Raw genomic sequence first — 24,487 nt, 5'->3', positions numbered from 1 at the left:
GACAAGAAAAGATAATGACGAATGTTGGAGGGGATGTGAGAAAACTGGGACTCTGATACATTGTTAGTGGAACTGTGAACAGATTCAACCATTCTGAAAAGCAGTTTGGAACTATGCTCAAAAGGTTATCCAACTGTGCATACCCTTTGACCCAGCAATGTTTCTACTGAAATTATACCCCAAAGAGATAGATCTTAAGGGAGGGAAAGGGACCCATATGTGCAAAAATGTTTGTGGCAGCCCTTCTGGTAGTGGCAAGACACTGGAAACCGAGTGGTTGCCCATCAATTGGAGAATGGCTGAATAAATTATGGGATATGGATGTTACGGAATATTATTGTTGTGTACCAAGCGACCGGCAGGATGATTCCAGAGAGGCCTGGAGAGACTTACATGAACTGATGCTAAATGAAATGAGCAGCACCAGGAGATCATTACACAAAGAAACAATAGAATTATATGATGATCAATTCTGATGGACATGGCTCTCTTCAATAATGAGATGACTCAAACCAGTTCCAACTGTTCAGTGATAAAGAGAACCATCTATACTCAGAGAGAGAACCATGGGAACAGAGAGTGAAATACAACATAGCATTCTCATTCTCTCTGTTGTTATTTGCTTGCATTTTGTTTCTTTTTTCTCAGTTTTTATTTTTCTTCCTTCTTGAGCTGATTTTTCTTGCACAACCAGATGGCTCTGTGAATATGTATGCACATATTGGATCTGGCATGTATTTTTGGCATATCTGACATGTACTGGATTGCCTGCTGGATGGGGAAGAGGATGGAGGGGAAGAAGGGAAAAATTTGCGGCTGGGAGTTAGGCAAGGATTAATGTTGGAAAAATTATCCATGCATATGCTTTGTGAATAAAAACCTTTAACAAAATAAATAAATAAATAAAAAGAGTGGGAAAAAAAAAGAGAAAGAAAATGCAAGTCTTCTAATAATTTCACTAGTATTTTAAGGACTCTTGAAAATTTGCATCTCTGTTCTATTCCTCCTGCCCTTGATAAAGAAGTCTGGTAAAGATTTAATCAGTAAGACCTCTTTCCTGATCCCAACTTGGATCAGTAAGCAGCAACATCACCTCCTCCCGGCCCAAGTACACCACTAGTACTTCTACCCCATACCTCTGGCAAGATGAACTGCTCCACTGGTTTGTACCACAATCTGTTGACTTGTACTCCACAGCTGGGGGGACTGAAACGAGCACTAAGGAGAGCTTCCTGTGGGTAGAGAGAGTCAGGAAAAAAAAAGTGATAATAGAATCATTAAAAGTCAGGGGAGAAAGTCACTTCATATCTTGTTAACTACATTATCATGCATATATAATACAAAAGACACCTCCCTCTCTTGAAATCATTAGGAATATTGATATCCTATTTGGTTTAATCGATATTCGTTTTTACCAACCCCAGATCCCTCTCTTTTCCTCTTCCTCCTATCATCAGATTATGACATTGAATCTTCTTGTATTTTCCCATCACTACACCAACGATGTCATTTAGTATTCAAACTAAAATAAGTCACTCTAATTTAGAAAATAAAATTGTACCCCAAAGCAGGTAGATATGTAAGGTATTGTTAAATGAAAGCATAACATGAAAGGGATACCCTACATTAAGAGAAAGAAGGCGAGGCATAAACCAAGCCAAGGGGATATAAAAATGGCAAAAGGGATATGTAAAAATCCTCATTAGATTAGATTAAATCAGCAATCTTTTTTCTTTGAATGTTCACCCATCTGTTTTAGCCAAAAGAATGTATTTACATGCTTGACATTACACACTGATTTATGAGGGAACATCTCATTAAAACTATTAAAAGGACACAAGGTTTCCAAAATTACAGTTTTTGTTAGCATTTTTTTCTGTTAAATAACAGCTTTTACAAATGGTGCAGGAACATGCTTTTGCTTTTTCAATGACGCAGGTGTGAACAGCACTGATTTACAGGCAAAAAAGGTTCTGTAACCTTGGTGGGAGGAAGTAGTAGGTCTGAATATAGTTTTGTGTGGGGCTTTTGAATATGTGCCAGTACTGACTTAAGCTAGAAATTACTTTAGAACATCAACAATGAACCTGTCACCAGCTATATATAAGATCATGTAAAGCGGGTAGCTAGAGGTCAAATCAATAACATGGTCAAAGCACTGTACTTATGAATTGGGCATCCCTGCTGGTGGTATCCTCATTCAGAATAATGAGCTAGGCACATCTTCATTTACTATCCAGACAATTAAGTAGCTGATGTTGGCAAGTCACAGCAGGTCCTAATTTCTAGATTAAGTACGGTGGCTTACTAAGTAGTACAACTCTTATGTCACTTAAAGGATTTCCCAGAGAGAAGAAATGTAACTGAAGCATAACAGATGGAATTATATGCTAATTGGCTATTAACTTGATGAGGTTCTTTTCACAGCAATAATACCAGATTGTGGCCAAATACATCCATGCCAGTGGAGGAGCTCTGTGAATACAGCGATCAGAACAGTGGAACTCTTTTTTTTTAAATTTCACCAAGATGGCTCTTTATTCTATTTCTCTTACTACATGCCTATCTTTTAGAAGCAAAACTGAATTACATGTTTAGCTGACGAAAATAAAAACTAGGAAAGAACAGGTCAGAGGCCAAGTAGTTCAACCCCTAGCTAAACAAGAATCCTTTCTACAACACACCTGAAAAGTTACCAAGGATGGGAAGAGTTATACATTGCTTGAAGACCCCAAGGAGGAAAGCTCATTCCACTTTAGGAGGGCTCTGCTAAGCAGAACAAATCAAATCCTTCAAATGAAACACACTATGGAAAAACTCAACTCTCTAAATCAGCAGAAATTTTCCCAAGTACCTGAAATACATGTTGATTGGATCTATATCATACTCTTTGCTAGTAGATTTTTTAAAAAGACAATAACTATTTATGACAATATATCTAAGCATTAATGAAAACATTAAAATCAATTGTAATTAAAAATTATAATGGTGGCCACTGGCTATGGAAGTAGAGTAAAACAGCTTTAAAAAGTTGGTCTTGCACTATTTTCTATTGTACACTAAATCATAACTAAATTGTACCACAATAATTAGGAAACCTATAGAGACTCATTGTCCTTATTTTTCTTACTGTGGCATTCTATTTGAAAAATAAGGACAATTTCACATACACACTAATACATATGAGTGCAATACAATTTTACCACAATTCTTTACTACTTTCATTTAGATATATCTTTGGTTAAATTGGGTTCCCCCAAATACAACTGACAGTACCTGATACAACTGTATCAGACAGTACCTGACCTGATACAACATATAGTATAATATAAAATATATAACTAGTCATAGACATTATCGTGTCTCAATACCATTGTATTAAATAATAAGGTAAATCAAGTTTCTGAGCCACAAAGAGACCTTTTCTGGGGAAAACAAATTTAATACTGACAAAATGGGTAAGAAATTAAGGGATCAGAGAAGAGGGCTGGGGAAAACACTTTGTGCAACAGAGCAATACCTCTTGTTCTGCTTGATACACCTTGACAGTAATATTCCTCTGGAAACCCACATTGCCAGCATCATAGAAGACTCCAAGACTAGTAATGACAATTGGGTAGAGAACTCGAAAGCTCACACTGACAACTTGATCCTCAGAGAATCCTGATGCAGTTCCTTCAGGCAGAGTGAAGGCCTCGATTTCCTGATTTAAAACTAAGGAAATAATAACAATTCCCATGTATATACAATTTTATAAAGCACTTTCTTCACAATAACCTTAAGAAGTAGATAGAGCAAAGGTATTATTATTACAAATGAGGACACTGTAATAACTGTGACACACAGTAAGAATGAGAAGTCAGAAACAAATGCTACATGACAAAACAAATAACAACTTACACCTCTATACATTTTTGCTATGAGTTGGGTTGCCAAACTAAATCAAATAACTGCTTATAAAAATAAACCAATTAACTGTTAGGTTTCTTTCTCTTCCCCCAAATAGCAAAAACAAAAAACAAAGCTTCAAAAAAATACAGATTTTAGGAAAATGAAGTATATCTGAAATGTTTTGACAAAAATTTGTTGACTATTAATAGAGACTGAATGCAGCATATGTAAAATATAAAAAAACAAAGTTCAATTGCCTAAATTGGTGATGTCCAACTCAAATAGGAATGGAGCCACCAAAGCAGATCCCTGAAGACTGCACATTGACTTAGAAAAGTACATATTAATATTATCTATGGTATTTTTATTTTGTTAAATGTATCTCACTCAATTACATTTTAATTTGGTTCAGCTTGGTTCACGAAAGCTTTACAATAAATAAAATGTGTATCTTTAGAAAGGAATTTTCAAATTTTCCTAAATGGCATTTCAAAATTCCACAAAGATGAAATAACCCCATCTTCCCTAACCCCAGCCAAGAACTGCTCAAAACTTTTCATTATGACCATGGAAGTTTATTGAAAATTAAAAAGAATGTTTTCAAAGTACTTTCAAGCTCTTCGCTGCACTATGCTGTAGATTTCTGTTTGTGGTTTTAATTTTACTTGTCTGTGTTACGGCAGCTTAAACTGATGGATTCCTGAGAAAGTCACACATTACAAAACTGATTCTGTAATTAATTTGAAATATTTCTAGAGAATGCAATTTGATTAACAATATGTGATAAAAATGACTTACAAAGAGTTCAAAACTCAGTAAACATAAGCATTTAACTTTCTTTTCTTTTATAGATGAAAGAAAAATTTGCATATACTTGATGATATATTTAATTTTCTATCTGATAACATAAAAGAAAAGAAAAATCATGTCCTTCTGAAATTTTACACCTGCTGATAGACTCCCCATCTGTCAGAAATGGAAGGAGGTTTGATTTAAATAGAAGAGGGAGATTTAATTTGTCAAGAAAAACTTCATATAGCCAAAGTCAGTAACTCTTAATTAATAATCTAAGTATTGTGATTGCCAGTCATCCTAGGACAGAAAAGAGAGAAAAATCCAAAGAGGACAATCAGAAATATAACTATAAATGCTAACATATAAATAGAACTCACTGGGATTAGTGATGTTCAGCAGTTTACAGGAGTAAGGGTCTTCGCGGTCTTCCACAGGCACATTGCAGCCACGAGCACCTATTATGAACTTCACAAGTACACTGAAGAGATTTGCTGGTATTAACATCAATTAATAATATTCCATTTTGAACATGCAGCTTCCTCCTATGCCTATTTCAACATTTGTTCTTTTTAGTCATAAGTACTAATGAAAATTAACTTTCTAGCTTCACTTTACCTCCATGCTAAAGAAAAGAACCAAACAAAAAATACTAAATGAAACAAGCCCATTTCTAGTCTTACATTACAATTGAAAAACGCATTCTACATTTGGCCACCACTAAAAGCCCACACCAATAATAGACAATTCCTAAATTATGACTGTTTATACTTGTATCATTAAAATTACAATTGATTTTATAAAGGTCTACATCAAAGTGATATCTAAGCACGACTTTCCAATATGAAATATAAGACTTCTGAAATTCAGACATATTTTGTAAAAACACAGATAGTTTTTTTTTTTTCTTTTTGCCGATGGTCAATTAAGGCAGAATCTCTTTAACAATCAGTTTGGAGGATGCGAGTATAAATAGAAATCATTAATGATTTTAAATTTCTGTTATAGACATCAGTCCCATATGACTTATCCATGTTATATGCTCTTTCTCAAATACAACTATAAAGGCAACATAATTGTAGGAAGAACTGTAGAATAATTCTCCCTAGGATCATAGGGATATCCAATCACTTTCAAAAACAAGCTATTAAGATTATTAAAGTTAAAGTATGACAAGACAAATTGTTAAAAGATAAAATGCTTTTCGATTAAAAAATTCTTTTCTAGTAACTAATGTTCAAAATTTGTTCACATATTATGTGAAAGATAACAGATATACTATTCTTTTGGGATGAAGACATAAAAGAACCTTTAGTAAATGCTTTCTAAGAATGAAAACAGTTGGAAATAAAGATTCAAAATCTGTATTTCTTAGTACTAATTATTGGTGACCATAAAATTAACTTGGACCAATTTGGCTCTTTAAATTACCCAGCCCCAAAGAGCTCTGGTTCAATGCCTGCCAGAAAGGCAGAAAGTAGTGTTCCCACTGCTATAAACCTCTCCTTATATAGATATCCCTTCCACTGACCCCTACAATCATCTGAAAAAGTCAGTTAACAAGAGAAAAAAAAGAGTACTGGGTTTTTGTTAGCCTGTATGTATTCTATCTAAAAACCAAAAGACAAGGCAGTTTACCAAAACTCAGTGTAAGAAATAGAATATACAAATATTTTGTCTCATTTGTGACTTTAAAATTTCCACAAAACTTCATTTCATGCGTACTCTGATTTTTAAAAATAGTCACTTCTGTGGAGTTAGTCAGAAAAAGTTTTTGGCACAGCTACATGTATTTTTTCATTCTAAGGCTGTGGTATGTAAGAAGTGCTCCGATAAGATTAAAATAGTGATTACCTAAAATTTAAAAAAAAAATTCAATAAAATACTCTTCCTCCCATCATATTATGACTAAAAATAATTTGGTTAAATTTATTTCTTGGCCATAACTGTAAGCCAGATATAATTTCTCCTATATTGATACAGCCTGTATATTAATTTTCAAAATAAATGCTCAGGATAAACTATGTTTCTATATATCCCAAGAACTAACTGTGAAACAGCTTACCGTTGACTTAATTCTGGATGCTGTTTCAAGTGCTTCAACCATGTATTCCTGATCACAGTTCGTAGTTGATGATTATTTCGAGCTGACAGTACACCAACTACCACATCATAATGTTTTGATTTCCACTGAGGAAATAAAGTCAGCTGATCTGGAAATAAGTGATAATGATTTAGACACATCCTATGCATCAACAACAACCACAGTACCAAATATTGTATTTTAAATATTTTTTTCAAGTATCTTAAAAATATTTTAAAAATTTAAATATTTAAAAAATATATTTCAATATTTTAAATTCTTTAAACCAAGATTTAGGGAGGCAAATCAACTATCATTTGTCTCCTTGGATTTTCTGCTTGAAAAGGTCAGCATTTCTCAATAATTTTATAGCCTTTTAAGATTAGGTAATTTTAGAGTCAACAAATTCCTTATCTAACAAACTCAAAGAGTAGGAAAGGAAAACCAGCCCTTTTGGTAAATGTCTTAGAGCTTCATTTTACAGTTTACAAATCAGTTTAAATTTGCATAGAAGACCTAGCTAAAGAAGACCTGAAGACCTAGCTAAAAGGAATGAGGAAAAATTTTTTTTAAAAAATAGGGCTTTCCTTGTCTTCTCTTCTGCCAACCAGTTTTAGAAACTTTAGCAATAAGCACAAAAACTCAAACAGGCAAGGCTCTAATAGCAGGTTCCCTAGTATTTCCTCAGAAGCAGGGAAACTTAAAGGAGCTATATCCCAGAGGTACACATTCATCAAGATTCTATATTTTGACAAAGATTAAGGGCCAATCCTTTTTGAATTTAGTGCAGCTAGAGAGCTCATGAATAGCAATCCACCTCCTTCTGAATCTATCTATACTTATACTCCTCCCCAGTCGTACTCAAAGTCAAGGTACCATCAGCTAGCTATATTCCACCATATTCAAACCAGTCCCTGCACTATCATCCATAAGTCCTCTCCCACCCCCATCTATTTTACCTACCAACACTTTTCAGCCACTTTTTCTTTTACAGAAACTTGGCTACAACAAAGAAATCCTATCCCTTGCAAACTTCTCCAGTTGTCCAGACTTTCTCCCACTCCCTGTCCCCACTCACCAGCCAGAATGGGGTTGGACATATTTCTTGTTCCCCATTGCTGCTTCCTGATTACAGCCTATCAACATTTCACCTTTACTTTTAAGAGAATTATTTGTATGATTCCTCTTCCCAGCACCACTGCTATCACTGATTTGTCTTATAGGACACTTTCCAACTGCCCCCTCCCTCCCAGGGAATTCAGTACCTAACTCATAATCAATTTTTTTCTTCCTATCCCTTGCTATGATATTCAGAGACTTCAATTTCAAGTTGACAGTATTTTAGCAACTTGATCTTTTCAATCCTTCAACCTCAACTCCACTTTCCTTCTCCATTCTATTTCAGGGGTTGGAAACTAATACAGAGACATCTTAATCAGCTTACCCTTGCCATCTCATAGAACTACCCCATCTTCAACATCCAGAACTTTGGAAATTCTCTGATCACAAGCACTTATCTTTCTCTTTTTCTACTAACCACATCCTGCAGCACATACTAAGTTTAATACGCCTAGATGAACATCTAATTTGAAACGTCTAGTAGATACTTGGTGATGTGGGTCCTTATTACTGATTTTAAAAATTCAACACCACTTATTAAGTACTTAATGTGTGCTGGACATCCTGTTTAGTAATGATAAATTACTAAAATAATGTTAAATATAAAGTAATGTTAAGAACACAACTATTGGGGAGGAGAATTAAGAGGAAGGGTTTTGTGCAGGAAGTTGCACTTGAATTAAGAGGCAGAGATAAGGGGAGAGTGCTTTTGAGAAAAGAGGAACAAAAGAACTGGGGTAGGACAAGGAGCAATATATTTTGGGAAGAGCTGGTAGGCTAGGTTCATACTAGGAACATGAAGGGAAACACTTTGATATGGTCCCACTAAAAAGGATTCTTAATTTTTTTGCATAAAATAAAACATAGAATTACAAGGGAAACCAGTTTTATTGAAAAAAAAAACCAATATCAAAAAAAAAAATTTTTTTTTTAAGTTAACAGGGTCTAGGGTTAAGAACCACTATCTTAATAGGTATATCTCCTAATGTTACTATTAAAAGACATTTCTAGTCAAACATATTGTAGTTGCTTTATATGTAATAGTAGAAAAACCAGAAAAAACCCTTATGTCCAAAAACTGGAAAATTAAAAAAAAAAAAAAAAAAAACATTATCAGCACAATGAATTATCACTGTATTGTACTTCAAGGATCTCTGATTTTTGATGGTATGGGCATTTCCTTTAATTGATGCTGACTAAAACCCCTCAAACAGCATACATATAGCCTTTGGCAGTTCTATGGCCAGTCTGATAAAGAACCTCTCTATACTTAGGTCTTTAGACAATGGATATAGACTGCATCTGTTCCTGGGACTATACTTAAACCTTGGCTTTGGGTACTCAAGGTCATTTATACCATCATAAGGCACTGAAACAAGCCAATGTAAAATGGACTGTAAAAAATTACAAATATGAAGAATAAAAAGAAATTTATCATAACATAATATGGTAAAATACACAGCTGGATAAGAAGTCAGAGCAAAAGGTTGGTATTATTGTTAATGTCTTTGTTTTACTCAAAATGTAAATAAGTTTGAATTTTGTTTCTTATTTGTTAGGTTTTTATATTTTTACAAGTTTACCCTAGTTTGCTCATCAAATTTGTTTCATGGTTTGTGATATCTAGCGGTGCTAATAAAAAACTTGAGGCAACTACATTGCTCAATGGATAGTGTGCTAGGCCCAGAGTAAAGAAAATCTGAATTCAAATGTGGCCTTAGATATTCACTAGCTGTGTGACCCTGGGCAATTCATATAACTTATGTTTGCCTTAATCCACTGAGAAACACACGCATACACACACACCTACCTCTTCTCCCCTCCCTCTCCCCCCTATTGGGTGTAGTTCCAAATTGCTCCTCAGAATTGTTGAATCAGTTCACAACTCCACCAACAATGTATTAGTGTAATCGGAATATACTTAATAAAATAAAAATACCACAGAACAAAGATAATGTTAACATGGAGGCTTTCTAAGTCAATATGTAGTCCACAGGGATCCTTTTGTACATTTTAGTAGCCCCTCCCCCCCTTCCATTTGTGTTTAACACTACTGTTCTATATTCTTTCACTTAGAAACTTCATACTGATGATTACTGCTTCTAAATCTATATATCTAGCTAGTTGTTTGTACCTTCAAATGTCTTTTGGAAATTTCAAATTGAATGTCCCATACCTATCTCAAACTCAACTGGAAAAAAAGAGAAATTTTTCTAGAAAACCCAGCTTTATTAGGAATTATTTTTATATTATTTCTATTCCTCCTCCATTACCTTTGACTCTTCACTTTCTCTCATCCCACATGGTCAATGAGCTGCCAAATTCTGTCATTTTTACCTCTACATCTTTCCTATCCTTTCCTTTCATGGAAGGATATGATGACCTCCTCAGATCAAGTCCTCATCATAGCTTCCCTGGCCTACTTTAAGATTCTTTTCCTTGAGGGTAGGAACTGTTTTATTTTTGTCTTTTTATCTCTAATAGCCATCAAAGTGCCTGGTACATAGTAGATGCTTAATATATTGTCATTGATCAATTAACACTAAAAGCATATAATGAGGTAAGAGAAATCAGATGCTTTATAGGCTTCATTACTTAGCAAACCATTATTGTTTTGTACCTCAATTTCCTTTTCAAAATTAAAGTACCATTTTCTCATTCAATGAAATAAGATAGTGACACTTTAATTCTTGAAAAATCTGAATGCTGTCACTGGAGTAAAACTTAAAATACTTTACATTGGTCTTTGGGATTGTAAGGGGATATAAAGGAAAAACACCAGATGCATTTCTCTTCTTTTTCCAGGGAGGTAGAACAAACATCAATGTTTTATGTGTTGTCAGACACCGAGTTTAGCATAATTGTTTTGTTAGAAAGGTTCTAGGGTGGAATAGTATGTAAGGGATCTTGAATTTGATATTAAAAAAATGCATCAACACACATTTTAAAAACTTTTAAAAGTGTCTCACTGGACTTGAATTTGAACTCCAGGGATCAAGTCCAGGATCTGTCCAATCTGTCACCTATGTGACATTTGGCAACATCTCTAAGTCTGTTTCCTCTTCTATTTGATAGATATGGTAAGACATTATTAATATTTCACTTGGGGTGGGGGCTGTTGGGATCAACCAACCAATAAACATTTATTAGTCACCTAACTGCTAGGTACAGGATATACAAAGACAAAAATCATACTTCCTGCCCTGAAAACTGACAGATAAGCATCCGAGTAGGATTCAAGAAAGGTTTATTGTACAAAAAGATCTTTGTGCCAAATCTTAAGCTTAAAAAAAGAGACAGTAGGTAAAAGTGAAAAGGGGGAACAATAAGTACAAAGGCTTAGAGATGGTAAATGGAATCTTGTGAAAAATCAAAAGAAGACCAATTTGGCTGCAGAGGAAGTAATGAATAGTAAGGCTATAAAGTTAAGGTAAGACTAGATAATGGAGGGCATTAAATGACAACAAGAAAAGTTACATTTAATTCCAGAAGCAACCAAGGAACACTGGAATTTATGGAGTAAGGGAGTGGCATGATTAATAGGAAAATCTCTTCAGCAGCCACATGGAGGGATTTGAGTGAGGCATTTTGCTAACTAATGCATTTTATAAACAAGAAGACCGGGGTTCAGCTCTAACTTAGACATATAATAACAAGAAAAATTGGGGCAAATCTCTGAGTCTCAGTTTCCTCAGCTGTAAAATCTGGTAGCAGACTTAAGGACCGCTCAAGTTCTTTCCAATTCTATCTCTATAATTCTTTAACAGTCTTAACTATGAGCATGAATGAGATGAGCTCATCCAAAAAAAAGATGGAATAGAAAGCAAAATGGAATAGAAAGCAGAATCCAACAAGGTGTTTCTTACAAGCAACATGATTGAAAATTAAGGACACAGTTAAAATAAAGACCCTAGGGTAAAACCATTACACTTCAGGTGAACTTTAATTCCTACTCTATTTCTTAAAAACAAAAAACATCTTTTTAAAATACTTACTCTGTACATGCACTGTGGTCAGATCGGGAGCTACAAATAGAAACACAAGACAGTTCTGGCTCTCAAAGACCTGACATTCTAAGAGGGAGACACACATAAAGAAGTCTTCAGCTACAAGTCAGGCCAAGCAGCAAAACAGATGGTAACACCCTCATTTTCATTAGAGATTTCTAACAAGAAATCCACAATTGTAGAGACCAATTAATAAAACAAGTTCTACTTTAATTACAAAGTTACTGAATATGCTGGTTTTTCAAAACTGTGCTGTATTTAAATACCACAGAAGACAGTAACACTCAAAAATAAAATAAAATCAACATTTATTGGTAATAACTACATACGTGGTACTCTATTCCAGAAGCTGTGCAAAGACTATGTTAAGTCTTTCAGATTTATCTCCATATCTAAAAATGAAACATTAAACTCAAGTGAAAAAATCCACAAGGCTGACCTTAACCTAAAGGTCATAGTTGCTTTTACTATAACTAATAATGTGAATTTGTTCCTTTATGTATAATAATCATATTTTGAATATATTTAAACAATCAGCACTTTATTATGATTTGCTACCATCTAAAGCATGGAAACAACTCCAAAGACACAAATACTAATGCAACCACTGCAATTCTCATATTAACTTTCTATCCACAATGTACATTATTTCAGATTTGTTTTTCACTATCACTTCTTCCCTCCTCCCCCAATTAGTGCAAAAACAGCAAAAATAAAAGCAGGACATAGCATGTTATCATTTAGTTATGTTATAACAGCTATATCTAGGAAGGCAAACTCAGACAAAATATTCTCTTACAAACCTAAATGGCAAGAAGCAGTTTCCATGAGGCAGTCTCTCTTACAGAAACCAGATTTGTAAAAATTAATATGACAGAGGTAAAGAATAGCAGCAAGCCCACCATACATCCTCCTTATCTTGAATGTTAAGGAAATTACTTCCTTTCAAATCCGTTTTCTTTTTTACAGATAAAGAAACATGCCCACCCAGGATCATCCAGGCAAATATCAAGAGACTGGACAGGAACTCGGGTCTTCTGGACTTCAGGTCCTGACATCTTCTACCTTTCCTCTTAACTCACTCCCTTAAAGATCCCAGGTGTTTAATCCACTAGGAGGGGCTTCAACTCTCCTAAATTCTCCTGGGCTTGGTGGGCTTGCATAAACCCTGCCCTCAACCAAAGCTGCTCCTCCTTCACAGGAAGGACAGCTGCCTTTCAATAGATTTAGATTTATCACATGGAAAAGGATAAAATGATTGTTTTATGCTGTACCAAGAAGGTATACAGGGGCTAAAAGTTGATCAAAGGGAGATAGATTTACCTAAAAACAAAGCAGTCTTTCACTATTACTAGTGTCCATCAAAAGAATGGGTTTTCTTACACACAAAGACAAGATTACCATTTTTAGATTCTGGGGAAGGGGGTGGGAGGTAGGGAAACTCCAGCTTTGGGTGAGAGTCTGAATTAAATTACTTTTATATACTCTTCAAACTCAAAGGTTATATGATTCTATCATACTGGGCTACATTAGTACTAGGGGGCTTCATTGGATTAGATATAAAGCAATCATTTTTAGGAGTTATGAAGCTTTGATGGCTATTTTCTCCTATGGTAATTAATGACTCCTGAGCAGCAAGGTGGTACAGTGGGCAGAATGCTGGGTCTGGGGTTAGGACCTGAGATAAAATGCAGCCTCACACTTTTACTAGCTGTGTGACCCTAGGAAAGTCAATTAAGTGATTGCCTTAATCCACTGAAGAAGGAAATGACAAAGCACTTCAATATCTTTGCCAAAAAAACCTCCTGAATAGTATTGATGTGCTTTACAGTGTCATGAAGAGTTGGACATGACTGAACACCACCACCATTTAGGTTATGACTATAAAGTTTATTTATTCTTTTTTATGTCATCCCATGCACCTAAAGTAAGGTCATTTTACACTCAGAATATTCCATAAATACCTACTGACTAATATCATGAGTACATCATGCCAATGGAGGAAAAAAAAATCCATAAAGGAAATCAAGAACCCAACAAAATGCACAGGACAATATTGATCTTTAAGTACACTAAATTACTGCTCAGCCCAATTTAGGAAAACTTAAAAATGTTTGTTTGTTTTTTTCAATGAAACTTCAAATTCTATTTGAACAGGACTTAATTGTAAGGACAACACAAATTAGTTTTTTTCAACCTGCTGGTACTTTTTCTTTTAGAGAAAGAGAATCAAAACAACTAAAGAAGACCTATCAAGGACTAAGAATTACCAATAAAAAGTGAGAACAATTAAGGATTTCCAAATATTCTATGCTGGTTTTAGAATCTTTGGGTTGCCAGAACTCTACTTTTTAGGTAATTTCCAAGTAGAATTAAATATAAAATAACAGATTTGGTCCCTAAAGGGTTCTCCTATAATCACAACTTTCTTTCCTGATGATGAAGTTTTCTTTTTTAAATGTTTTAGTTAATGTTAGCCTGAAGAGCCTCAATAGAGACAAAAACTTTATACTCAAGAACTTATTTTTTTGTAAAAAATACTTTACCAAAAAATAGCTACGATGAAATAAAAAATGACTTGAATATTTTCACTTACACTCCAGTGGAATTAGAAAGTTAAATTCAAAGAGAACTTTCACCAGAGCCATGCTTATTTCAAGTCTGGATCTGTTTCAACTCTCGCAAGCATGCAAAAAACAAAACTACAACATTAAAAGCAAGTTATTCTTCAAAGACAGATTTTTTTTTTTTTTAAAGGTTGCAATGGGCCCCAACAATCCTATCCGGATAAAGTTCGAGTTTAAGGAGAATCGAACTCTAGAACGGCCCAAAATAGAGGGGCCGATCGTGGGCACTCGGACCAGGCCAGCCTAAAGACAAGCAAAAGGACTTCCACTAGTGGAGGCGTGTGTGTGGGTGGGGGCATGAAAGGCTAGAAGGAATGGGAGCAAGAGATCACTCAAGCCGGCGAGGTTTTCTGTGGAGTATACGAAAAAATATTTATTAGCTTTAGCCGGTACGTGGTTTTCATTCTAGTATCCGATGAGAAAGCGCTACAGAAAGGTTGGCCATCGTTATTATGACTGTTTGGCGGTCTCCCTTACTCCTACAAATCTTGGTGCTAGTTAGGAGGAGGGCAGCAGTCAGGAAAGGGGGGGAGGGGGCAGGAGAGGCGCGGAGCCTGCTCCTCCCTCCTAGTCCACACCTGCTGAGCCCCTCCCCCTGCCCCACCTCACCTTTCCAGAAGCTCACCTGCAGGGCCGGCTCCGGAGGAGGAGGAGGAGGCGCAGGCGGGCGGCGGGGAGCGCAGCCGCAGCCAGAGGTGCAGCGCGGCCCCGAGCAGACACGGGCACAGCAGCACCAGCCAGTTTCGCATTGGCCGCCCCCGCCCGCTCCACCTCGCGCCCCCGCCGCGCGCCGGGCTCCCCGGCGTCCCGGGGTCGGAGGAAGGCAGGGGGGACGGCGGGAGACGAAGAGCGGGTGGGGAGGGGACTCCTCCGCGCGACCACCCTCCCCCCCAGGACAGCAAGCGCGCGTGCACCCGCCCGCCTGACCCCCCTCGCGCGTGTACTGAATCCTCCTGGACTCTCGGGGAAGATTTCCCAGACCCCCGGCGGCGGCAGCGACAACGGCGGTTCAGCTACCCTAGGCCCCACCCCTTCGGCTGGCTTCCCTCATGACTCCTCCCAATTTTTTCCTCACACTCCCTGCCCCTTTTCCTACAAGCCCCTCCTACTCTGGGCAGACGGCCGGGAGCTGAAGTTCCGCCCCGAGCCCAGGCAGGGGGCGCGCCCTTATCCAATGAAGCCTGAGAACTACAATTCCCAAACGCCCCTTCTCCTCCCCGCCACTGGCGCTTCGCAGCTCATGGGAGCAGAGCGGGTCTGCATTCTGAAATTTGCGCGACATTCACGAAATCTGCTGCCGCCTAACGGACTGGGGTGGGGAAGGTTTTTCGGGGCTCTGCGGTTGCTCTCTGTAATTGGGGGAACTATGCGTGATTGGGGAATGATGTGGTTGTGGGGTTGAGAATCGTGGACCCCACGGACGGGGATATGTGAAGAGATTGTAGGGTACTCAAAGCTCGCTGTCCCCAGATTGGTGGAAACAAAGCTGATGGGCCTCGGGGGGCTGATGGAAAAAGCTGTCCAAGTTGCTGCGGGTCGCCTGCGGCGAGACCCTAGAGAGGTCTTCCTTTTAACCCGGAAGAAGATGTTGCGATTGCGAACCCTCCGTGGATCATCACGTTTGGCTGCCCTGTGAGTCTTATTACGGAGACGAGATTTCTGGACTTTTAGAACCTCTCCCGGAGCGGGACAGAGTGGCAGAGCTAGATCTGCTAACAGCCACGGCGCATCTTCCATCCGGCCTTCTGGCTTGTGTACTCCAGTGGCCGCACTGAAGGCCTTTCAGGCTTCTGGTCTCCTCAGTGTGCCTTATGATCCACCTGTTGCCAGAGCTTACTGTTTCTGCCCCCATATCTTCTTCTTCCTCTTCTTCTTTTTTTTTTTTTTTTTTGTAACTTTTTATTGACAGAACCCATACCAGGGTAATTTTTTACAACATTATCCCTTGCACTCACTTCTGTTCCGATTTTTCCCCTCCCTCCCTCCACCCCCTCCCCCAGATGGCAAGCAAGCCTTTACATGTTAAATAGGTTGCAGTATATCCTAGATACAATATATGTGTGCAGAACCGAACAGTTCTCTTGTTGCACAGGGAGAATTGGATTCAGAAGGTATAAATAACCCGGGAAGAAAAACCAAAATGCAAGCAGTTTACATTCATTTCCCAGTGTTATTTCTTTGAGTGTAGCTGCTTCTGCCCATCTTTGATCAATTGAAACTGAATTAGCTCTCTTTATCGAAGAGATCCACTTCCATCAGAATCCATCCTCATATAGCACCATTTTGAGGTATATAATGATCTCCTGGTTCTGCTCATTTCACTTAGCATCGGTTCATGTAAGTCTCTCCAAGCCTCTCTGTATTCATCCTGCTGGTCATTTCTTACAGAACAATAATATTCCATAACGTTCATATACCATAATTTACTCAACCATTCTCCAATTGATGGGCATCCATTCGTTTTCCAGCTTCTAGCCACTACAAACAGGGCTGCCACAAACATTTTGGCACATACAGGTCCCTTTCCCTTCTTTAGTGTCTCTTTGGGGTATAAGCCCAGTAGAAACACTGCTGGATCAAAGGGTATGCACAGTTTGATAACTTTTTGAGCACAGTTCCAAATTGCTCTCCAGAATGGCTGGATGTGTTCACAATTCCACCAACAATGTATCAGTGTCCCAGTTTTCCCACATCCCCTCCAACATTCCTCATTATCTTTCCCTGTCACTCTAGCCAATCTGACAGGTATGTAGTGGTATCTCAGAGTTGTCTTAATTTGCATTTCTCTGATTAATAATGATTTGGAGCATATTTTCATATGGCTAGAAATAGTTTTAATTTCTTCGTCTGAGAATTGTCTGTTCATATCTTTTGACCATTTATCAATTGGAGAATGGTTTGATTTCTTATAAATTAGAGTCAATTCTCTATTTTGGAAATGAGGCCTTTATCAGAACCTTTGATTGTAAAAATGTTTTCCCAGTTTGTTTCCCTTCTAATCTTGTCTGCATTTGTTTTGTTTGTACAAAAACTTTTCAATTTGATATAATCAAAATTTTCTATTTTGTGGTCAATAATGATCTCTAGTTCTTCTTTGGTCATAAATTCCTCCCTCTTCCACAGGTCTGAGAGGTAAATTATCCTGTGCCCATATCTTCTTGTATCAATCCTCTGGGTTCAAATCCTTCCTCAGACACTTAGCAGTCCTATAGCCACGCATATACAAGCCTCGGAACTTCTCAAAACCTCGGCTTCCTCATCCGACTAAAGAAGGTTGGACATAATGGCAATAATAAGTGTCTGACTAAATGATGATAATAGTTGTTTGCTTTTTACAGTTTACTAGCTGTAAAGCACTTAATTAGTTATCATTTACATATCTTTACATAAAATTTATGTATACAATATAGATGTTAGCAATTATCATTTATGTATCTGTTATTTAAATGTACAAATACATATGTATATATCACTGCAAACCTAAAAGCACAAAATAAATATTAGCTATTATCATTTATATGTATAAAATGTATGTAAATAAGTATCATTTATATGTGTCACTTTGCAACCCTTAAAGCACACTATAAATATTAGTTATCATTTATATATAACACTTACTTTTGTAAATATATATTTTATACATCACTTTGCAAATCTTAAAGCACGATATAAATATTTTCATTTATATTTACAAATTTTGTGTAAATATGTTGGAATCTCTACAAATTATTAAGTCATTAGAGTTGATAGAGACAATATCTAATTTAGCACGGTTCAGTATCATCTGATCTTACAAGGAGATGTTTTGGGCCAGAATCTGAAACAAAGTACTAAGTAGAACTAATTGATACAATGCTTATGTTCACACCTTTACTCATTGGAGTTCACACATTTGGGAGATTTCAGGGTGGTCATGACCTCCCTGACTTCTCAAGGAGGTGAGAACCCCCCCCCCCCAAAAAAACAAAACAAAAAAAAAAAAAACAGTGATCACACTTTCCCTGACTGCTAAAAAAAGGAGTAAAAACACCATAAAAAGAAGGTGGTCATGCCCTCCCTGACATCTCAGGAAGGGAGATGAAAACACCAAAGGAAATAGGAAATCAAATCAGATTAGTGGATTTCTGAAGGGGCTCACTTGAAACAGGTACACATAAATCCATTAATATGGGCCAGAACGTGAAACAGATATACATGGTATACATCAATCCATCAATATGGGAGGCATTACACATAATTTACATAAGCATATAGCAATATAACACAGGCTAGTAGTAATGTAACAAATAACATGAATCAATCAGAATTTACACTTGTCCATAAGTCCTAGAAATAGTCCAAAAGGAATCCATTGTTCATTAGTTCATGTGCAAGGAATCCAATAGTTCCTGTAAGCTCTGAAGTACTGCAATAGTCTCATCAACAATTTTTCATTTCAAGGAATCCAATGATTATTGCTGGTTTTTCAAGAACTAAAACAGTGTCATCTTGTGTTAGGAAATCCAATGATTCCTGAAGATTTTAAAAGTTCTTTTAACAATCTCATTGTCAGCTGTTGGAATCCTAGTGTTAACTCAATTTGAAACAAGGTGATAACTCAAGTGCGATATTAGAATCCTAGTGTTAACTCAATGTAACTGATACAATGCTTGTGTTCACACCTTTACTCATTGGAGTTAACACGTTTGGGAGATTTCAAGGTTTAGTATGAGATATTCGAATTCACACCTCCCTTAATTCGTCCCTCAAAGGGGAGGGGTAAACCTTTGGGAGATGATATATAAGAAGTGGACTCAGTTGGGAGTTCAGCTGAATTAGATTGGAGAGGAGCACTCTGGGAGATTGAGAGCCAGAAGCCCTCTCTCAAAGGCAAGACAGATTCATTCCACCTTTGTGCTGGCTGGAGGCTGAAGAAACCAGAGGTAGAAGTAAAGGACATAGCTACAAGAACTCTTAGAACCAAGCAGAGAGATAGGCCTCAACTAACCAGGCTATTTTGGAAGGAGAAAATAAAATGCTGGCTGCATTTGGGTGATTATTACTTTCAACTGAAACTAAGGCTGCCTCCAGAGAAACCTGCTTCCAGAGAGAACCATTATATGATTTTTAAAGAAGAAAAACACCACATTTTGGCGCCCAATGTGGGGCCTCCTACGTTCTCTCCAGGGAAGAACCCTCGTGGTTTGAGACCCAGTGAAATCTGGCAAATGGATGTGACCCATTATAAATCTTTTGGTCGTTTGTCTTTTATCCACATTGTAGTAGATACTTTTTCAGGATTCAGTTTTGCAATACCAGCACCAAAAGAGACAGCCCAAGTGGTCACTGAATTCCTCATTCAAGCATTCACAATTATGGGTGTGCCACAAGAAATAAAAACAGATAATGGACCTGTATATACTTCCAAACATTTTGAACACTTTGGTGCACAGTATAAGATTTTACACACCACTGGCATACCCTTTAATTCTCAAGGTCAGGCAATTGTAGAAAGAAGAAACAGAGACATTAACACACTCCTCCAAAAACAAAAGAAAGGGGGAGCCACGGGTAACCCTAGAGAACTTCTAAATTTAAATCTCTATACCATTAATTTTTTAATCGTTGATAAAGATGCACTGGCTCCAGCAGACAGGTTTTATAACCCACCAGAAGAGCAGTGTCCAGTGCGAGCAGCTCCACTATCTTTAGATAATCACCAGGTGATGTGGAGAGATCCAGAAAGTGGATCCAGAATGGAAGGGACCAGATACGTTAACTGCTTGGGGAAAAGGGTTTGCTTGTATCTCTACAGGTGGAGAAGGAATCAAATGGATGCCAATGAGCCGTATTTGCCTTGTCCATCAGAGAGAAACAGAAAAAGAGAAAAACCTCAAAACAAAGGAGAAGATTTAAGAAACATCTGACACTGAAAGAGCATGGCTGACTGTTGGAATCTTTACAAACTGTTAAGTCATTAGAGTTAAAACATCTCCTTGTAAGATCAGATCAATGATACTGAACCATGCTAAATTAGATAAAATTGTCTCTATCAACTCTAATGACTTAACAGTTTGTAAAGATTCCAACATAAATATACATCATTTATATGTATCACTATGCAAGCCTTAAAGTACAATACAAATATTAGCTATTATCATTTATTTATATATATTTACACACACACACACACACACACACACACACACACACACATACATACATACACATTTTGTTTTTGTAAATAAACATGTATCATTGCAAACCTTAAAGCACAATATAAATATTAATTATGTATATTTATGTAAATATATCATTTATATGTATTACTTTGCAAATCTTAAAGCACAATATAAAAGCCATTATCATCACATCTGCCTATGTACATACACACATATATACCCACACATATATCTTAATATTTATCTTAACAGCATTGCTAATTAGCCCCTATTTTTATTCCCATGTGACACATAAGGAAAGAGATTGAGAGATTTTTAAGAGGCAGGATTCAAATTTAGTTCTTCCTGATTCCAAACCTATCTATCTAGTTGCCTAGGACCATTTATCACTAAAACAGATTTTGGAAAGAGAAGATTGATGTTGACAACTATACTTTAGGTTGCTGAAGAAAAAATAAGCCAAGTCTGGAAAGAAACCAACAAGAGAGGAGCTGACTTTATGATGTCTCTATCACCAATTTGCTATAAGAGACTTTAGAGAACTTCTCTTTGGGTGATATCTACAGCTCTATTTCATGTTGGCTTTGTCCCAGAGTCTCATTCCAAGAGAGTGGAAGAAACCTGAACACACTGGAGTTCGTTTTCTCGTGTTTGTTCTCTCTCTCTTTCTCACCAAGTCTACTCTGTCCTTCATGTGTATCTAGAGCATTTATCTCCATCAGTGAAAAAAGAATTCTATGCAAATAAATGGGTTTTTGGACTCAGATCTCACTGTTCACGCAGCCATTTAATCCTTAATAGGGCACTTCTGTCTTATTGAGGTGGCCTCCAAATGGTCTGCCTCAAAATTCCCCCAATCCCAATTCATTCTTCATACAGCTGCAAAAATATTTTCCTTAAGCTTAGGTATGACCATGTCACTCTACTAATAAACTCCCATGGCTCTGTTTTTTATAAAAACTTTGTTTTGTGAATGGGATGAAATCTCCCATAAAACAGATGCAAATGGCAGAATAGATTAAAAAATAGAATCCTATAATATATTGTTTCTAAGAAATACATTTGACAAAGAGACATATATAGAGTAGAGGTAAAAGGCTGGAACAGAATTTATTGTGCTTCTGTTAAAGTTTTAAAAAAGCAGGGGTAGCAATTCTGATCTCAAATAAAGCAAAAGTAAAAATAGATCTTATTAAAAGATAAAGAAGGAAAGTGCATCTTGATAAAAATTACTGCAAATATGAAGTAGTAATGATACTAAATATATGCAGCTGGTGAGAGAGCAATGAAATTCCTAGAGAAGATTTCAAGACAGTTACAGGAAGAAACACAGCAAAATTATATCACTGGAGGACCTCAACTTTCCCCTATTTGCCCATACCATTGTAGGCAGCAAATTCTGCAATTGGATGAATTCATCCATTTTCCAGATGAACAGAAGAGAAAATAAATTACTCTGGAAAAAGTAATCGAACAAGCCATTAATGAACTAACTCTCCAAGAAAAAATCTCAAGACCAGATGGATTCACAAGAGAATTCTACCAAGCATTTAAAGAACAATTAATTCCAATACTATGTAGACTATTTGGGGAAATAGGTAAAGAAGTCCTGCCAAATTCTCTCTATGACACAAATATGGTACTGATACCTAAACCAGGAAGAGCCAAAACAAAAAATTATAGACCAATTTCCCTAATGAATATTAATGCAAAATTTTAAATAAAATATTAGCAAAGAGATTACAGCAATTTATCAGCAAAATAATACACTATGACCAAGTGGGATTTATACCAGGAATGCAAGGTTGATTCAGTGTCAGGAAAACATTTAACATTATCGACCATATCAATAAAAATCCCAGCAGAAATCATATGATAATCTGAATAGATAGAGAAAACTCTTTTGACAAAATACAGCACCCATTCCTATTAAAAACTTTAGAGAGCATAGGATAAAAGGGAGCTTTCCTTAAAATAATCAGTATCTAAAACCAACAGCAAGCATTATTTGTAATGGAAAAAAGTTGGACTTTTAGTCCAACTTTTCTAGTGAGTAAGAATTCACTCTTTGACAAAAATTGCTGGGAAAACTGGAAAAAAACACGTCAGTAATTCAGCATAGACTTGCATCTCATACCCCATACCATAATGAATTCAAAATGGGTACATGATTCGGTCATAAAGGATGATGTCATGAAGAAATTAAGAGAGCAAGTTCCTAATGAGGGCCACAGATACTGGGGAATCCTGGGCAAGAACAACTAACTGAATATTACTCCATGTCCCCTGGCTCAATCCCTGAGCACACCTTTCCTGTGTACAATGTGATAAAATTGGCTTTGAGAAATCCCACATATTATCAAGAAAAAAGAGCTTTCATTATGGGATGCCAAACAAAGGAGGATGAGGAAGACAAACAAAAAGAAGATACCGACAATTCTAAAGGGTGAGGCACATTGAATAAAGATAGACCACCATCACATGGATTATGGGGGAAAATGAAGCAATTTAAATTATAATAAGACAAGTTGCTAGTCAATTGCCTAGGGAATGGCCTCTTTGGGTTAAAGACATTAAGAATTTTTTCTACTCCATCACTCTGGATAGGGAGGACATGAAAAGATTTGCCTTTTCAGTACCCAGCATGAATTTAGCCAACCTTATAAAAGATTTGAATGGACAGTTTTACCACAAGGAATGAAAAATAACTCCACCATATGTCAGATATATGTGGCTGCTGTTCTTGCCCCAGTAAGAAAGTGTTTCTACAGATTATGCTATTACATTACATGGATGATATCTTAGGGTGTGCCCCTGGGGAGCAAATGTTAGAAGCATGTCTACAGAAGACCACAGAAATACCAAGGAACTGCCTATTATATATAGCCCCAGAAAAAATTCAAAGGCAGGCTCCTCATATTTAGGACATGAAGTATACCCCAAAGTACTTACTGTACAAAAACTCTGTTTAAGAACAGAGAAGATGAACACTTTAAGTGACTTTCAGAAATTGATAGGAGATATCCAATGGATGTGTCCAATGTTAAACTTAACTACTCATCAACTACAAACATTGTGTGACATCTTAAAAGGAGGCACTGCTTTGGATTCATCCCACCAGCTTACAAAGGAAGTCCAAGAGAGGCTTTATCCAATGTGGTTGAATCACTTAAAAACCATTGGAAATGGTTTTTGCTGCAAAAGAGACCTAACAGTCCTTCATCAAGGAAGCTGTAATTGAGTGGGTAACCTCCTCAGCACAACCAAATCAAAGATTTAGCTCTTATCCAGTACTTGTGGCTAGAATTTTGGTAAAGGCCATTAAATGAGTAATACAATTATTTGAGATCGGAACTAACAAGATATACATCTTTTACATCAATGTACAAATTAAAGTATGCCATGAGACATCCCAGAAAGTCAAATTTTATTGGCCACAGCTCCAAATTTCACACCTGGGTCTCCTTTAAGGTTATTCTGGCTACAATATAATTGGCCATGGGTTTTTGAAGAAAATGTTTCTAAGGTTACTTTTAAAGGACCAACCATTTTTACAGATGCATCCAAACATAACTTCTGTGCTGTACATTCTTTTGTCTTAGCTATAAAAGGAGTAATCAGAACTTCCTTTCAGTCCACACAGCAGAATGAGTTGTATGCAATTTTGCTAGCCCTTACTTATTACCCAGGAGATGTAAATATAATGTTTGATTCAGCTTATTCAGTAGGTGTAGTACAAAGAATTGCCACAGTCCAGATAAAATTTGTAGCCTCTAACCTATTTCAGCTTTTTAAAAAATTTCAGGA

The 24,487-nt window shown here is 36.7% G+C and overlaps 1 protein-coding gene across 2 annotated transcripts in view; it reads right to left on the bottom strand.

Annotated features, from left to right (window-relative positions):
* The window catches only part of B3GALNT2 (beta-1,3-N-acetylgalactosaminyltransferase 2), a 36,438-nt gene extending 21,004 nt beyond the window's left edge, over nt 1–15,434 (bottom strand). The window contains exons 1-5 of one of the 2 annotated variants that reach the window (XM_051993561.1): nt 15,145–15,434; nt 6,749–6,896; nt 5,064–5,164; nt 3,521–3,714; nt 1,137–1,232 (exon numbers count right to left, since the gene is read on the bottom strand). In XM_051993561.1, the coding sequence (XP_051849521.1) occupies nt 1,137–1,232; nt 3,521–3,714; nt 5,064–5,164; nt 6,749–6,896; nt 15,145–15,268 (663 nt within the window). In that variant the 5' untranslated portion in view covers nt 15,269–15,434. The remainder of the gene's footprint in view (nt 1–1,136; nt 1,233–3,520; nt 3,715–5,063; nt 5,165–6,748; nt 6,897–15,144) is intronic. The other variant, XM_051993560.1, reaches the window with a different exon arrangement.
* Nucleotides 15,435–24,487: the final 9,053 nt, after the last annotated feature.

Source organism: Antechinus flavipes, chromosome 4 (assembly GCF_016432865.1).
Source record: "Antechinus flavipes isolate AdamAnt ecotype Samford, QLD, Australia chromosome 4, AdamAnt_v2, whole genome shotgun sequence".
NCBI lineage: Eukaryota > Metazoa > Chordata > Mammalia > Dasyuromorphia > Dasyuridae > Antechinus > Antechinus flavipes.
This window is presented reverse-complemented; position numbering and strand designations above follow the sequence as displayed.